The sequence below is a fragment of the Condylura cristata genome, unplaced genomic scaffold, assembly GCF_000260355.1.
Source record: "Condylura cristata isolate star-nosed mole 26May11 unplaced genomic scaffold, ConCri1.0 scaffold00019, whole genome shotgun sequence".
Lineage (NCBI taxonomy): Eukaryota > Metazoa > Chordata > Mammalia > Eulipotyphla > Talpidae > Condylura > Condylura cristata.
This window is the reverse complement of record NW_004567120.1, coordinates 216,611-233,527: the sequence shown is the minus strand read 5'-3', so window position 1 is coordinate 233,527 and position 16,917 is coordinate 216,611. Positions and strand designations below refer to the sequence as shown.

The window sequence follows — 16,917 nt, the reverse complement described above, 5'->3', positions numbered from 1 at the left end:
GTGTGCCCTCACATCAGAGAATTGCTTCTAAGTGCAGACCTGGGTGGCCGGGGGACAAGGGGCAGGAACCAGGAGAAAACTGGTAGTCAGTAATGGCAAGATTATTAAGTATGAAAACGTAAAATATCTGAAGATGGCTGAGGTGCCTGATGATTTTCATTCTACTTGAAGTGGCCTCTCTTCTGCTGCCCAGAGTGAGTTTAATGTGAAAGAAATGCAGCCTCCTGTGTTATTTCCATGGTTCCTTTAAAAAACCCTTTCTCTTTCCCATTCTCTACTCAACTTTAGTAAATAAACCCTGCTTGCTGAGCCCACGAAGGTTTAGGTGCTGGGATTATCGGTGGTTTCATAGTCTTTTGAAAATTGTGCAATAATTCTCCGAGCCAGTGGGTTAGTGGTCTTCAGCAGTTCGGCTGCTGAGGGGCGGGACCTTGGAGTTGTCTTGCTTCCCTTCTTCTGCAACAAGGCCTTGAAATCATCATTTCTGCCAGCATCTAAGTTGGCATTGCTGCCTGACCCTGAAGAGGTAGCTGACTCACTGATGGGAGAATCCGCTGTGCTCCTTATCGGTGAGTGGGAGCTTGGTCTGCCACTGCCAAAGGCCTCGCTGGGCTCCTTCCAGCCCAGCAGCTTTCTTTTGGACCTAAATGAGAGAAAGTTTACTTTGAGCAAACTTGTGGGGCAGATATCTACTATGGCTTCCATCCCTTCATGAAGGCCAGGTACGTGATCTGAGAACTTTCACATGGCAGCTTCTCAAGCGGTCATACTCGCCAGCTTTCTCTCACTAAGGCCTCAGCGTCCCTGGTTTGGCTCCCTGTACTTCCCCGTACCTACACACCTTTCAATGCCCCCAGCTGGAGTGAGTTGACCTGGGCCTGTGGGTTCAGTTCTGCCCAGGTTCTGGGAGCAAGGAAGAGTTACTGGAATCAAGGCTAGTAGCTCAGTGACTCTAATCACTATGGCCTGGGAGCTGATCCTGCTCTGAACTGGTGTTCCAGCTCCAATAACTGGGATCATTCCAGTTTTCTGGTCACTGAACCCCTATTTTGTGGCCCTGACCAATAATTGGGTCCCCATTTACCTATTTCCTAGTTTGACACTCTGTCTTACTTCCTGATAAGATTTTTGGCTACAAGGAATTCTGCAAAGGGTTAAATGTCTCTGACTGCAGACAGAACTGTGAGAGAACAGATGGAGCCACAATAGACCTCCCAGTTGCTAGGAGACGGAGGGGCCTCTCTCTCAAGCACCTGGTCCTCCCTTTCCACCCCTTCTCCATATCACCCAGAGACGTCAGTGAATTGGAGATGTGAGGCCCTGGACTACGCTCACATCTGTGGGTAACTGAACTTCATTTCCGGCTTCATTTCTAATGGCCACTTAGAGGTAGCAGGTTTTGTTTGGTATGGAAAGGAAAGACGCTTACAGTAGGAATTAGGGAAATTGGTCCAGACCTGTGTATCACGGTAAATAAATCTTCAGTTGTGCGTGAAGCCACAAACACATCATCATCATCTTCTGCAATCCATTCGGCTGTTTTATCACTGATTAAACTTTTTTCTTCAGTGCTGGGTTCCATAGAATTTCCTAGGCATAAGAACCAGAGGGAATTATTTTGACTAAGACAGGTAGGACAAAGCACATTCTTATGTGTATTTCATTTGATGTTCAGAGTGACTCTGGGAGGGCAGGGACTCTAAGTGTGTCCATTGTACAGAGGAACATGGTCTTCAGAGGCCAGTGGCCAGGGAGGGATGAGCGGTGATGATCGGCCTAGTCCAATTCTCTTGTGTTTACCCATTACAACACATCACCTGAGCATTCTCTTGTTTTCAGTGCATCATTATGAAAAATCAAGCTGAAAGCCACCTAAAGCAATGACTCAACCAGTACACGAGAGGGAACTATGGGAACTGAGGCAGCACATTGTAAAATCTCTTGTGGTTTTGATTCGTTTGCCATTTGTAATCACAAGGATTTAATTTACATTGAAAGTCTAAATCTGCTCAAGGAAAATCATAAGGCTTTGATGTATGGTGTTAAGTGTTCAAAAAAGGATAAACATGGATGAACCTTGAGGACATTATATTAAGTATCCTCTAAACTTGTGACTAAACCAGTCACAAGTGACAAATACCATATGATTCCACTTATAGGAAGTCCCTAGAGGAGTCAGATTCATAGATACAGAAAGTTGAATGATAGTTGCCAGGGTCTGGGGGTGGGTGATGGGGAGTCATTGTTTAATAGGTACAGACTTGGGATTTGCTAGATGAAGAGAGTTCTGAAGATGGATAGTGGTGATGGTTGAACAGTGTTGTGAATGTACTTAACACTACTGAACTGTACACTTACAAATGGTTAAAGTGTATTTGAGCACATTAAAACAAACAAACAAAAAAGACAGCCTAACACCCCCCCCCCAAACAAAATAAAAACAAAAAACAGGAAACACCATCTAGCCTATTATGAGTCTGGGAAGAGCCAACCTTCCAGCTCTGCCAGTGGAAAGTGCCATACTCGGAGGTGGAGAGAGAGTTCCCAGGGCACATGTGTCTTGACTAGGCAGATTGGTTCCGAAGGTGCTAGGGTGCCAGCACCTGGTTTGATTTCACTATCCCAGCTTGGGGATGGCCAGGGTAGATTGACCCAAGCTGGGCCTTGGAGATGTGTGTGAGATGTATTTAGAGTAAAACAAACCCTAAAGAAGTGCCACCCCCCCCCCCCACAATGACTTGGTCATCCTGGAGCATGATAATTACTGGGGGACATTTGCTTCTGTCTCTGGCACTCCATTTTCATATTCTTCTCTTATGTGACTGAAAGAAAAAGCCAACAAACAACTTACTAACCCACAGGGCTCACATCCCTTTCTCCATAAGTCTGCAGTGTTGAAGTTGTCGTCCTCGCGCCAGGGGATAGCAGTTTGTCACCAGTGGGGGGACACTTAGCATCTTCCTTCAAAGTGACAATGGGGCTGACAGGCAGCCTTGGCTCGACCACAAAGGCCTCCACTTGAGCTGGGGATGAGGAAAGAGGCAGGTACAGCACGCTGGGCTTTTTTGGCACAGGAGGTGGAATCTTGCCTTTTTTTTTCTCAGCTTCGTCCTGGCTCTGGAGATTAATTCTTTCAGGCAGGCCTCTCCCCTTGGGGCTCTCATCCTCCAAACCTCCCTGGGGAGGCTGCTGCATTCCTGCGAACAAAGCACTGGAGGAATTGGCAAAAGGTGTGAAGACAAGAGATGAGGATGCTGTTGACTCCCCGGGGCTTCTGCCCTCAGGTGTGCCGGGGGACTTTGGTTTCCGCACCACCGTGTAGATGTCTTGAGGGAGTGGCCTCATGTGTTGAACTGCGTTCTTGGGAGTCATAGCTAAGGGAGGCGAAGACAGTGGGTGCTCTTCAGGGACAGCTGGTGGCTTGTGGACCAAGCTTGAAGGACGCCGGGCCAGCAGGGGCTTCTCTGCTATGGGAGGTTTTGTCTTTCTCTCAGGCAGGGGGAAGACTTCTGCTCCAGGTTCCTCAGGGTAGTCAGGGCTCTCGATGTCATCTTCCTGTTCAGACTTGCTGACCGACCTCAGGCGCACAGAACGCAGGTCAGACTGAGTAACCATGGGCATGATTGGTTGGTTGGGGTTAGTTTTCTGGGCCAGTTTGGCCCCAAAATTTGTCTCTGAGTGATGCCGGCTGACCTTGGCTTTGCTTCGGATGGAGATGCTCATCCCAGACAGATCCAGGTTGGTTGAGGAGGTCAGTGGTATGTCAAATGATAGCCGCGACTTGGAGATTTTCTCCATTGGTGATGTTGGCGGTAGTGATGACTTCCTCTCTGGTACCACTGGACGCACGCGGACACTGCTGCTTAGCGGGAGCAAGTGGCCCAGGGTCAGGGACATGGAAACGGTGGGTGTTGGTGTCTCTGACTGGCTGGAGTAGCCACTGGAAGGTGACATCAGCCCAGTGGGCCTTCCCGGGGAGGATACTTCCCTGGCCTCTACCTCAATGGAGAGCTGGGAAGGGGTAGTGGCCCTGGAGGTGGAAGGGGAGGCAAGGGATTCTGAGCTGCCCTGAACTTGGGCACATTCAATGACTGTGGTGCCAGTGGCAGTGCTGGAGCTGGACAAGGATTGGTAGGTGTCACCAGACTTCCAGTCTGTGAGATACCAGTGGTGGGAGAACTGTGTAACTTCTGGATCTTTGAAGGTTGGCGCAGCTGGGTGACCCTGAGCATCTGGGTGGGGCGTGTGGTGTCCTTGGTGTTCCAAGGAGAGGCAGAGGCTTCTGGGCCTCTGGTCCTTGGCGAGAGCTGCCCCATCTTCTGGCAAGAGGGCTGGCTCATCTTTGACCAGTGAGACACTGCGTGCTGGTGGGCAAGGCTTCTTTTTGGCCTTCTTGAGTGAGATACTCTTGGACCTCTGCCTTCTGTGCCGGGCCTCCTGAGGGGCAGTGAGGGAGGCTATGTTGTCGGCACTGTTACTGCCCTCAGAGCTTGCGCTGGCATATGGCAGGGCACAGGCCTCACTGGCCTTCTGCTCCTCATCATAATCCACATCTGCAGTGCCCGAGTCTGTGGGCACAGACAATGACCGCTCCCGGAACCGGCCGGCCCCACCCGGGCCGGTCTCCAGCCGCGAGGCACCGCTGGTCAGAAGGCCTATCTTGGACGGGCGTTCCGATACTTGCCTTTGCAGAGGAGGTCGCTCACTGTGGCCAGTTAACCCGCTGCATCCTGCTGGGTTGTCACGAGTGACAAAGAGGGTCCCTGTCTCCTTTGGAAGCAGAGGTGGCAGCGTGTGCAAAGAGACCCAAGAATTCCCAGAGGAAGGATTTTTCCCGTGTTCGTTGGCTTGATGGCTCTGGCTGGTGGCACTTGGAGTCATGTAAGTAAAAGCGTCTCCCTTCCAGGAAGTGGAGAATGTCGATTCTGTGGGTCCATTGCAAGAAGCAGGGACGCTGTATACCATTGCCATGCTTTCCATGCCAGGAGGGTTTGTGCTGCTGCGTGCCTGCTGAAGCTCTTCCGAGTCACGACAAGGATTTCTCAGTGCTGGCGAAGTGAGATTTGGGAACCGAGCTTCCTGACCGACTGCAACTCTCCCATGAACACCTTCTGGAACTGAGCGACTAGGCCTGAGGTCTGAGGTGGCAGGGCAGGCCACGCTGCCTCCTGGGCTGTTGTTGTGACCTGGTGGAGGCAAACACAGAGCATTAGTGGTGCAGCCAGTAATCTTGCAGCAGCAATCTTGAGACAGGAACACCAAGTCTTTGCCAAGAAGCATTGGTGAAAATCCCTGTTTTCTTCCTTTCCATGTAGATGAGACTGCTGGGGAAGTTGGGTCCTTGCTCATCACTACAAAGTGAGTCACAGGGCACCCTTGAATTGTCCAGATGGCTGCCAAAGACTCCACTTTTTAGAGCTAATGTGGTATATGGAACTACCTTGGGGTTCTCCTACTACGCTTTCATCCCAGCCTCAGGACACCATCACAAACCTCAGCATTCACTTCTCCTGAGGTGAGGGAAATGGTTTACAAAAAGATAAAAGACAGCACTGTGTGACCATCAGCCCAGTAAGGGACCTGGAATAAGCCATAGGTGGAGAGCTCAGGGTCTGGTTGTGTTTGTGGCACCTGTCACTTTTAAACTTTGAGACATCAGAGATTCAGATAACCCACAGATGTGCAGGAATGGTCTAGCTGTTAAAAGTCCCCAGCGACTTTCTTAAACGAAAAGTTATTACCATCACATCATCTACTATTATTATCACTGCTTCCATTAATATAACTGCTGTAGTAATTTAAAGTAAGTCACCCTTTGTTGAACACCTACTACCAGGAACATGGTAGGAAAATTACATGCAATAACTAATCCTCACAACCCCAGCTGGCTGTCATTTCCCCCACTGTACAGATGAAGAAACTGAGGCTCCAGGAGGTTATAACTTATACAAGGTCTCACAGTTGGTAAACAGGGAGGCCCAGATTTACATCCACTTTTCTCTGTGCCCTTTGGATGGCATTCATTTAACAGCAATGATTCTGCGAAGATGGTGCCTTCTTTACTTCAATTTGATATCTAAAATTATATTCCATTTATACCAGGAAACAATAACAAATTTGTTAGCCTGGAGGACCTGGTTAATCAGTTGCTAATCTTGGCAAAAGGACATTGGTTATCCTCAATTACCACAGTTTTTTTTTTTTCAGGCTTTCCAAAGTCTCCCCCACCCCAACCCCCAAATTATTCCTGTTCTCCCATCATCACAATGCCACCAGGGTGGCAAGATTGGTGGCAGCGAGCAAGGGGAAGGGTCTGGGGGATCAGCTGTGGTTGGGGTCACCTGAGTCTCGCTGGGAAAAGTTAGAGAATCCAATAATGGTCCGCCTCCGCCTCAGGGTGGACTTGGGGTTCACGGCTGTCTCTGTGTTAAACAACGAGTGTCGCAAACTTGCATGTTTATCAAACTGCTGTCCTGTAGCCAAAAATAAAGACACTTGGGTGTATGCCGGTTCCTGTTTATAGTGCAGTGGAGACTGTCCTGAGGTGGAGGGAAGGGATGATGGCAGTAGCAATGAGCATGAATAGCATCCAGGCAGGTGGCCCCTCTTCCCCATCCCTCCCAACTTGGCTCCAGGACCCACAGCCGCAAGGCACACATGCTGGATCTCATATGCCATACCTAGGGCAACTGCGGGCCTCCAGTGGTGGAGAGCTGTGGTCTTCAACCCTGGCTACATGTAGAATAAACTGGATGATTTTAAAACTCCAATATTTGGACTCACCTCCGCCCCAGAACATTGCAATCTCTGGAATTATGGTCCCAGTATAAGCATTTCCACAAATTCCTCAGGTGATAATTTAGAGGATAGCCAGGGGTAAGAACCACTGGTGTAGGGAGACGGGTTGAGACAAGATGTTGCTTGATGGTAATTTTTTTTCTAAGAAAACCTTTGTATGAATCTGTGGGGACAGTGTTTCCATGAGGCTGCCCCATCCCCAGATCTCCACCACCCAGGGAGCAGCCTGAGAGTCTGTCCTCCAGCCATCTGGTCTCATTTCATCAAAATCCACCACTGCACAGTGACTGAGATTTATTTATCTTAAAGCTCCAGATTTTTCTTGGCTCCAGCAAAATTGTGGGGGCAGAGGTGGCATGAGGCAGTACAGTTAGGGTGAGCTATGTCTCTCATTCAGCAGTAAGATAGTCTCTCAACAACCCCCCCCACCACCACCACAGCCTTAGCGCCAATGCGTATGACCCCACTCAACCCCTACTCCAGAAAGTGACTCTATGGGTGAAAGTCAGGGCCAGCCTCATTGAGAGTAAGAGAGAAGTTTAGAAAGAGTGCCCACCTTCCCTTTGCAAGTCTCTCCTCTTAGCCCTCACTCCTCTTGGTACATCTCTCTAGCACACCTCTGGCTTCCTGAGGTGACACCAGTGGTGCCAGATGACCTGATATCTAGGGACCATCACCACAGGTGGCCAGAAATGCCTTCATTTTCACCAACTTTTCCCAGCACACCATTGGCCTGTGCTGGCTCCCAGGGTGACTCTGGTCCCTCAGGGCCAAGAGGTTTTTATTCCATTAGGTTATGACCCTATCTCCTTCTAAAACTTCTGCCACTTCTAGCCCATGAAACATGGAGCAGGAATTAAGAATGAAGGTGGTCTAGGGGCCACATGTCCCCAAAATCACAGCCAGCTGAGTTACATGCATTATTCACCCTACTTTCAAGGTTGCCACTAACCTGCTTTGGTCTTTTTCACCTTGGTCCCTTTCTGTCCCTTCCCTTCTTAAAACTGGTTCTCCAAGTGGGCAGGATCTGCCCCACTAGAAGATGGGTGTCTACTTAAAGTGCACAGAGCCCTCGGTAAGTGCTCTGGGTATGAGCCCCACCCCTACTATTTACCACTAGTCCCCTGCACCCACACTTTCCCTCTGGCTCCAAACCCAGATTGTGGAACAAGAAGTTTTGCTTTCCCAGACCAAACTGAACTCATAAACTTTGTTTCCACAGATGCTCCCAAGAGCACATGAGTTGATAAAATTTTAAAATTTCCTGTGAAGAAAATTTTGCTTGCTATCAAATAGTCTGCTAGTACAGTGCCTGTAGGGAGTGAAAGAACAGCCAGAACCCCCTCCTCTGTGTGTCTCTGTTCCCTGGTAAGAGCTGTGACCTTGACAGTGCAGGGCAAGTCAGCAGCAGAGAAAGTCTTGCTCCCTCCCTCGGCACCCAGTGCGTTTGGAGAGGATGGTCTGTAGTTGGCTTGGAGGGAAGCAGACAGAGGTGATGCTAAGCAACTCTACCAGAGATGTTGATGGGCACAATGTCAGAGTGCGTGGAGCAAGGCTGAAGCCATCGCTTCTCCTCTAGGATGGGAAGAGGGAAGGGGCTATTCCAGGCAGCTTGCTTGTCGACAGTGATGTGCAGGCTCAGGGAGGCCTCGGGGGCCCTCACCCCCTGGGTAGTAGTCTCATCTTCGCTCAGCTGCCGCTTTGTAGGCTGTTGGGAAAGAAGGTGATGGGAAGGGTGTGCTCCCAACTAGAGATGAGCTGTGCCCAAAGGCTGGCTGTGCCCGAAGGCTGGCTGTGCCCGAAGGCTGGCTGTCTAAGTAGGGTGATTTGAGGCTTCGCCAGGAGGCAGGAAAGCAGGAATAGACTGCCAGACCCAAAACCTGCTGTGCTGGGCCTTCTCGACAGGGCCTCGGTAGCTCTGCTGGTGAGCAGAGGTGAGCAGCAGCTTCCGGTGGGTAAAGTGAGCAGCTCCAGATCCCCTGTCCATGGGCGTGGGGCGAGCTGGCTCTGTATGCTGGCTCTCCCAGGTGGGGGAAGAGGCAACTCACCATCAACACAAACTCCAGGCGCCTGGCAGACTGGGGCCTTGGGCTGGGGGTGGGCTCAGGGGCCTCATCAGCAGAGCGGAAGGTCTGCCCCAGAAGTCTGGCCTCCGAGTACTGTTCCTCATATTCTTCTGAAAAATAGCACAGTGGATACACACTCTAGGGAGCCACGGCCAAACGCCAGGCTGACAAAGGACTGTGAAGCAGGGCCCTACTCTAGCTGCCAGGCCTGACTTGCATTGTTCCTTTAGGATATTTCCCGGGGTCTGGACCTCTGGATTCAGAAATGGAAAAATGCCTACTTTTCGGGACTAGGAGGGCGGAGGAGAACATTTTGAGTCAACAAATTCCAGCTGTGCTGCTTCTGGGACCAAGCCCTGGTCTCCATGGCCCCACCTGAAGTGCTCGACTCGGAGAAGAGGCTCGGGATGCAGATGCCTTTTGCTACTTTATTCTGCAAGGTCCTCTCCTTGAAGCCCTGCTGCTCTTCACGTCTTCTGCAGCCCTACCAGGGAAATGACCTGTGTGGAGCATGAAGAAATTTGCGTTGGGAAGTCCAATCTGGAGTGTTCTCTTGGGTGGCAAGAACTTTTCCTCGAGCCTTTGAGGACCCAGTTCTCTGCACCTTAGTCCCACTATGGATGGTGTCAGGTTCGGGGGGCTAAGGTGGAGGAGCAGGAAGGCGGAGGTGGTGGTACACGTGGTGGCACAGAGGAAGGAGAAGTTCGAGGGTGTCATCAGGGAGTAAGTTGGAGGCATAAGATTTGAATGAGTTTCATTTAAGTGATGAATTCGATGAGCAGATGAAGGAGTGAGAGTAGAGAGCCAACAGGCAGGGCTCTATGCCCATTTGAACAGACTTTAAGAATCATTACAGATTGGAGTTAGTAGGGGCCCCAAAGTCTCTCTGGTTTGATATCCCATCCTGTGCTTAGATGTCCTCCTCAGCAGCCCTTCCAGGTGATTTTCTAGCCTCTGCAGACACCTGCAGGGGAGGGGAGCAATCTTTCTCCTAAGGCAGCAGCTCATTCCATCTGAGGACAGTGAGGCTGTTGGGGATGGAGGGGAGGTGCTTTCTAATCTCGAGGTGAAATATGCTTTCCTCTAGGCTTCCACCACTGGTCCTAATTCTGCCCATGTGACAACAAAGAGCAACTTGGCCCTGCTCTCTCTCTCCCCCCCCCCACCACCCATGTGCTAGCTCCTCTCCTATCTTAACACAAAGCTCATGATGGCCTTGGCAGGAAGTATGAGTTATGGGTGACCATATGCAATTTTCTATTCTCCTGAAGTGTTCACCTTTGTTGGTGAGGATAAGTGAAAGCTGATAAGGACTTCTTTTCACATTTTACATTCACTCAACAAATGCCTACTGAGCACACCTCTTGGGAACCCTACCTGGTGTCAGGTGCTTCTGGAAACCCAAGGGTAGGAAGAAGTAGGATTCTTGATGTTGAGAAGATCAGTCTGGTTAAGTAGACACAATGTATCCTCAAGACCAGCGGTTGAGTAAAGGGATGTGCAGTGAAAGGGAAAGCAGAGCAAAATTTGTCCTGTGTAAATGGATGAGCAGTGAAAGGGAAAGCAGAGCAGAACTTGTCCTGAGTAAATGGATGAGCAGTGAAAGGGAAAGCAGTGCAGAACTTGTCCTCCTGAAATCGATGGTACAAGGCACTTTGGACGAGTGATTGCAGAGGCAACCGTGCTAATGCAGAACTACTGTTAAAGGTATTTTTACATGAGGCAAGAACAGAACTTTGAAGAAAGTGTAAGGATCGGAGTGGGGAAGAGGGAAGAAGAGTTTCTAGGAAATATAGGCCTGGATGGAATAGCAAGGGCCTGGACAGGATAAAGAACATGTGACTGGCACTGAGGTTTTATTTGTACTAATTTACTGAGCTATAACTTACCCACAGTAAAGTGCACAGTTCAGTGAATTCTGATATGAGTGCCTCTTATAACCTCTACCCAGATGTCCACAGTACCCTGCTGGCTTCTGTCATAGCACTAGGTTTTAACCCTTTGGCCACATACATGGGGTACATCCCTCCAATCAATGTGTACTTTTTTCATATTGTAAGGTCTTAATAGGTACCACATTTAATGTAATATATATATATGTAACTTTAATACTGTGTTCCAAAAAGCATGTGCTGGGAGTTGACTGTTGCATCTTGTCAGGGTCTTCCCATCTGCAAGACATTCTTGCAAAGTGTTTTACATACATCTATGTTTAATTCTCATGCCATGAGGAGAATTGGAACCCCCGTTTTAAAGATGACTGATTAATCTGAAGTTCAGAGAGGTCAGGTGATCCGCATAATGGCACACAGCTAGTTAGGTACGATTTGAATTAGATTTTAATTCAGTCTGATCTTAGAGTTTGGATATTCTCACTCTGCCTGGTGCATGTAGGCTACCTGCCCGGGCACTATGACTGGGCTGTTGTCCTGGTTGTCTGGAGTTAGCTTTGCATACCATGTGCTCATCAGTACACTCCAAAGATGCTGGCTGGGGAGCTGAGGATGAGGTGAGCTCTGGGTGCCCCACTGGGCTTACATGGTGAGGCAGTAACTACGCGGGTGTCATGTGAACAAGGTTACTGAAGAGCGGGGTGAGTGAAGGCCAGAAGATCCCTTTGTCTTCAGGGATCCCAAGGCATGGGTGATGTGGCAAGAGAAGGTGTGGGGATATGTGGGCTCACGTTGTGGGAATCTTGCATCCACTTCTTTCTGTGAATGGCCTGCCTCAGCCTCTGGCCTTTTTCACCCTGGACTACTGAACTGGAAAGGTGTTGGGGGGCGGGGAGTTGTGGGGGTTGGAAGTGGGCAAAGTCATAAAAATACAGCCTAGGTAAAAGAAACGGTGGGAGATGTGTGATTTGTTGGTTGACTGGGTTTGAAACCATTCTCTTTTTCTATCGCTGGCCCCTGCCTGTGGTCTTTTTTTTATGCCTCCCTCCAGCTGCTGCACAGCTCGCCTGTGGGCTCCGGCCGCAGCCCCCCTCCCTCTCAGTACCTTGCAACTGGCTCTGGAGATTGAGCTGCGCTTCGCGAAGCAGCTCCTCTACACTCGGGGGCCTGCCCGGGGAGAGGAACACGTTCACTGGCTGTCGCCATGACGACCTCGAGTGGGCAGTCGCTGTCGCATTTTCCCGACCCGAGTTAGCTGCAGCTAGGGAAGGAGAGAGTCAGTGAGAGGCGCAGTAGAGAGGAGGGGGGAGCGGCGCGTGACGGCCAATGGGCGCCCGCGGTTCTCGAAGACCCGCCTCTGCCGGGGGCGGGGTAAGGCTGCGCTTAAAAGCCGGGGGGCTCCAGCGCCGCAAGATTTTTCCTCGACAGATCCCGCCACGGTGTGCTACTTTCCGCTCTGCCCGCCGTCACCCGCGCCTGCCTGCCCCAACGATCGCCGCGCCTCCCGCGTCCTGCGCCAGGCGCCACCTGCCTGCCACCGCCTCTGATCCCTGGGACGAGGTAACGCGCTGGGTGCCGAGCCGCGGGTTCCGCGGTGCCCCCCCCCCCCCCGCGGGTCGGCCTCCTGCTAAGAACCCCCCCCCCCCGCGCTCCTCCTACCCCTCCAACCCTACCCTTTGACCCCAGGTCCCCGAGTCAATCCAGATGTCCGAGCCGGCGGGAAATCTCAATAGCCTCCGCATGGCGAATGTCGCTTTGAGAGAAGAATTAAATGCCCTTCGCGGGGAGAATGCCAATTTGGGCCTGCAGCTCGGAAGAGCCTTGGCCGAGGTGAATTCCCTGCGGGGCAATGTCTCAAGCTACATCCGCTGGCCAGTGCCGGTGGTGCCTGTGCTGACCGAGGAGAACCTCGAGTTCCCGCTCAGCCAGATCGACGCCGCTCCGGAGGGAGAGGTGCCCCTCACGTGCTGGCCTCCCCCGCGCCCAGAGCCCGAGCGCGCCTCGGACGAACTGCGGATGAGCGTGATCCAGGACTGTGGCACCTCGGCCGGGCCCCTCCACCCGCCCCCGCTGTCCCTCCCGCCCACGTCGACACTGCCCCCGCCCGCGTCGACACTGCCCCCACCCTCAGTAAAGGATCTGCCCTCAGCGCCGCCCCTTCTGCCGCCGCTCCAGCGGCCTGAGATCGAACCCTTTGCGGGCGACCCCGTGTACCTGGCTGAATTCCTGATGCGGCTGGAGACTTTCATAGCCGACCACGAGGATCATTTCCCCGGGGGCGCTGAGCGGGTGACCTTTCTGATCTCCTTTTTCGCGGGTAGAGCCAAGGACTGGGCCACCGCGGTCACCCAGGAAGGAAGCCCGCTGCACGCCAACTTCCCACGCTTCCTAGATGAGACCCGTAAGGAATTCTGTGGCCCCATTCCTCCAAGTGTGGCGAAAACGGCCATCCGCAAGCTCAAGCAGGGAAACTGTACCCTCGGCAGCTATGCCGACGCTTTTCAGTTTCTGGCCCAATTCTTGTCTTGGGATGACTGCCGCCTTCAAAACCAGTTCCTCAAAGGCCTGTCAGAATTCTTCCGCAAGGAACTTTTATGGTCAACTGAGATGGCCGATCTTGATGAGCTGATTCTCGAGTGTGTAGAGATAGAGAGAAAAGTGCGAGTCCCCAAGCCAATGCCGCTCCCCGGGGTTCGCAATATCTTCTTCCCTTTTGCTGAGGACCCTAATGAAGAGGTCAGCAAAGAACTAGAGTACTACAGTGAGGAGGAAGATGAAGAGGTGCATCGGCACAGGCTTTCCCAGAAGGACCAGCAGAGACGAGTGAGAGCAATTCAGCAAGAGATGAGGGAAAAGGAGGAGGAGGAGAGAAGAAAGGAGGAAGAGATGAGGAAGGAGAAGGGGGAGATGAAACAGAAAGAGGAGGAGGAGGAGGAGAAAGGCTTGGAGGAGGAGGCAGCCCGGGAGGAAGATGATGAAGATGAAGAGGTAGATGTGGAGACAGTTAACAGTGAAGATGAAGATGAGAATAAGATTAAGGGGGGAAATGTCAGTGAACTTGGGATCCAGGAGCCAGAGCAGGAGGCAGAGCAGGAGCCAGAACCGGAGGAAGAGTCGGAGGATGAGACCCAAGATGATGACTTGGAGCTAATGGAGATGCCTCCGACCTTTGCCAACGCTTCATCCCAGACCACTGGCTACTACCATGAAAATTTCCTGGAAGCTTCGCCTCCCATAGTACAGCCTAGCAGACGGAGGAACCAGAATCGAGTCCCGCTTCTGGAGGGCCTTCCAGGTACCAATTCACCATTCTACAGTTCACCACCACTGATTCGCCGTGCAGGTCGCTTGGGGCAACGCCAAATCCGAAGACGGCCCCCGGTGCTATTCCGCCTCACTCCGAGACAAGGGGGCCACCGGGCTGCTCGGGGCCGCATTCGAGTGTGAGTGCTGGGGCGAGGTGGCCACCTGAAACACACCCTTCTGCTGTTTCCCCTGCCCCTGCTTCTTGCTGCCATACCTGCCCCATTTGCTGACCAGGACCTAAGGATCTCCCAGACCTGTGGACCCTGAAGAAGACCTGTGGAACTCCAGATCATCTTGCAGCCGCGACCAGGAAGTGACATGTGCCTGACCAAGGAAAGGAGGGATGGGCACTAGCTGTCCCCTTGGCGTGCACCCTGCAGTCCAGCCACAGGCTAGAGAGCAAGTTTCCAGGCCTGTTCTTGTACATGAATTGCTCACCCCATTGTAGTTCCCCTCTAGTTGTTCCTGACCCCCACCTCTCCTGAGTTTATTCACCCTGTGTTCTGTGGTTTAATCCTCTGTCTGGCTTGCCAGGACTTCATACAATGCCTCACTGATCTTCCCCAGTGAGCAAAAGACAGGCTACACAGAACTTCTCAAGCCACTGAGGCCATTTACTACATATAACTGATGAAGAGCAGGACTGGTGTCAAGAAATGTGCCTGGAAGCCTCCACTTGCTTCCAGTCACACCCTGAAGAGGACTGTACTTTTAAGCCCAGCGAGAGTATGCAAAGCCGCATGTCAAGTGGACAACTGGCTGGGATTTGTACCCGACCGACTGTGCCAGCTGGTTCCACCTGCCCCTAGACTACCAATCTGGGACCCTCCCCCAGTCCTACCACACTTCCACCAGGGCCTTCCCAGTGGACAGAACCCAATGTTACAGACTCTGCACCTTTTAAAAATGCTGCCTAACACAAAGTTGGGTGGGGAGGAGGAAGAGGAATAAGCAGCAGCAACTCAGTTTGGCCATGCAAAGAGGGACACTTTCCTGGGGGATGGTGGTCTCCCCACAGCCAGGCCTTGCATGGTAGCCCCCAGCCAGAGGTCTTTGCAGGAGATTTGCCATCTTTGGGATTCCAGAGGAGGCTGCATTGGCCTTTCCCAGATCACCAAAGAGAGATCCAGCCTAAGACCTGTCCTTTAACTTCAACATGAAAGATTCTTTAGTTCTGAGAAGAGAGGGAGGAAGAGGAAGGTTCTCTCCAGAGACTACGCACAGCAGCTTTGTGACCTGTGTGTTCTCATGCCTCTCACATAGGGGTGGGGGCAAGCTGGGACTTGGCACTGGGCTTTGATTCGATGCTGAGGCTTGAGAGGGCGACTGTCTCCTAGTAACCCCTGGGCCCTCTGTTACAAACCTTGGTGTTCTTCTAGACATCTGTTGCTTGTTTGCCTTGGGTCCCCAAAGCACTGCTTTTATAGTGAAAACTACATACTGTGTCACTCTGGCCACAGTATGCCAGCCAGGTCCATTGCTGTCCCGAACTGCCCTTGACATTGTCTCCTGGATGGTGCCTGGCAGCTGGGTAAGTGCAGCCAAAATGTCTGTGGCCAGAGGGATGAAAACAGCAAACCAAGCCTCTGTGACTCGCTGAGTGGCATACCACCTCAGGCCAGCCTCAGGAGTCTCACCCTGGAGGCAAGAAGAAGGAACTGGAGGAAGAGGAAGCAAGAGAAACCCACTCCTTTTTTGGCTTCTGGTGAGGTCTTTATTCACCTGTGGGAGGTAAGGAGCCCCCTTTTCTAGCTCTCATTTCTCAGTCTGGGGATCAGTGGAGTCAGGTTCCTATAACCTGTTGCTACCCAAGACTCCGACCCCCACCACCCAGACAAAAGAAATACAGAATTATTATAGATACTTCGGAAAATAGAGAAAACTACAAGGACAAGAAAACCTGAAATATTCAGAATCCCACATCAAAGAGGCAAGCATTATTAACAACTGGCTGCCTTTCTTTCTAGGGTGTTCTTGCTGCCTCTTTTCAAAGCTAAGTTCATCCTGCAAATTCCTGGTTAGCAGGATTTAAAATGGCTGACACCTATTCAGTCACGCCTAATGAATCCTTTATGTGAGCAGTCCCCTAATTTATTGGCCATTTAAATTGCCTGGTTTTTCCCCAGACCCACCAAGTGCTGGAGGAAACAACCCTGTAAAGATAACTTTGTCTGTTTTTCAGCTATTTCCTCAGGAGACGGTTCTGGAAGGGGAGCCACAATATTTCCAGCCGTGGATGACACTCTGGCTCTGCTGTCTACATCCCTGCTGGAGAGGTATAAAGGACAGGTGCTTTGCACTCCCCCTCCCAGGGACCCCTCAGCACAGGCCCTGCCTGTTCCCATGGTGCTTCTCATTCTGAGCCCTCAGTAGCCTCAGCTGGGGAAAGAGCGAATAATCAGTGAACTGGTTTCTGGCCTCAGGTGGCAAGGGGCCTTGAACTTCCCTTTGACCCTCTTCCCCGCCTTTCCCAGATCTTCAATATTTGTTGTTATATAGCACCGATAAGAGCTGTAAGAGGAACTATGGAACTATGGGCTTTGGGTGCTTTCTTGGGTTGAAAGGGGACGGGGGGGGGGGGATGCATGCAGGGGTCTGAAGGCAGCCCAAGGATTCCCAGAGACTCAGAAGGAGTTCCGTTCGGAATAAATGTGTTATTGTTACTGTGTTATTGTCACATTACTGTGTTGTGAAGATACGGAATTATTCATTATGCTAAAGCTTCCTCAATAAAAATCCAAAGGGTGTGTACAGACTTGTGTCTCAGTGTGCTCAGTGGGTTATTGAGCAAACAGAGAGAGGGGTATCCAGTAGGCACCGGGCACTTCCCAGGCACCTTGCCTGACTGAGCTCTA

At 51.4% G+C, this 16,917-nt stretch overlaps 2 protein-coding genes across 3 annotated transcripts; one reads left to right on the top strand and one right to left on the bottom strand.

Moving 5' to 3' along the window:
- Positions 1-253: 253 nt before the first annotated feature.
- On the bottom strand, positions 254-12,018 carry NHSL2 (NHS-like 2; the record flags this gene model as incomplete). The annotated part of the gene is made up of 7 exons (XM_004685872.2): positions 254-643; positions 1,458-1,590; positions 2,856-5,186; positions 6,342-6,473; positions 8,311-8,506; positions 8,847-8,974; positions 11,862-12,018. Coding segments are annotated over 7 exons (3,399 nt in total), but the record flags the coding sequence as incomplete, so codon positions are not given.
- A 178-nt stretch (positions 12,019-12,196) lies between these two features.
- RGAG4 (retrotransposon gag domain containing 4) lies at positions 12,197-16,457 on the top strand. 2 transcript variants are annotated; one of them, XM_012727288.1, is made up of 3 exons: positions 12,197-12,316; positions 12,443-15,767; positions 16,245-16,457. In XM_012727288.1, exon 2 carries the CDS (start codon positions 12,461-12,463, stop codon positions 14,201-14,203), a length of 1,743 nt encoding a protein of 580 aa, XP_012582742.1. In that variant the 5' UTR covers positions 12,197-12,316; positions 12,443-12,460; the 3' UTR covers positions 14,204-15,767; positions 16,245-16,457. The 2 variants fall into 2 exon arrangements, with proteins under 2 accessions (XP_012582742.1, XP_012582741.1); XM_012727287.1 differs by having other exon boundaries at positions 12,443-15,793.
- Positions 16,458-16,917: the final 460 nt, after the last annotated feature.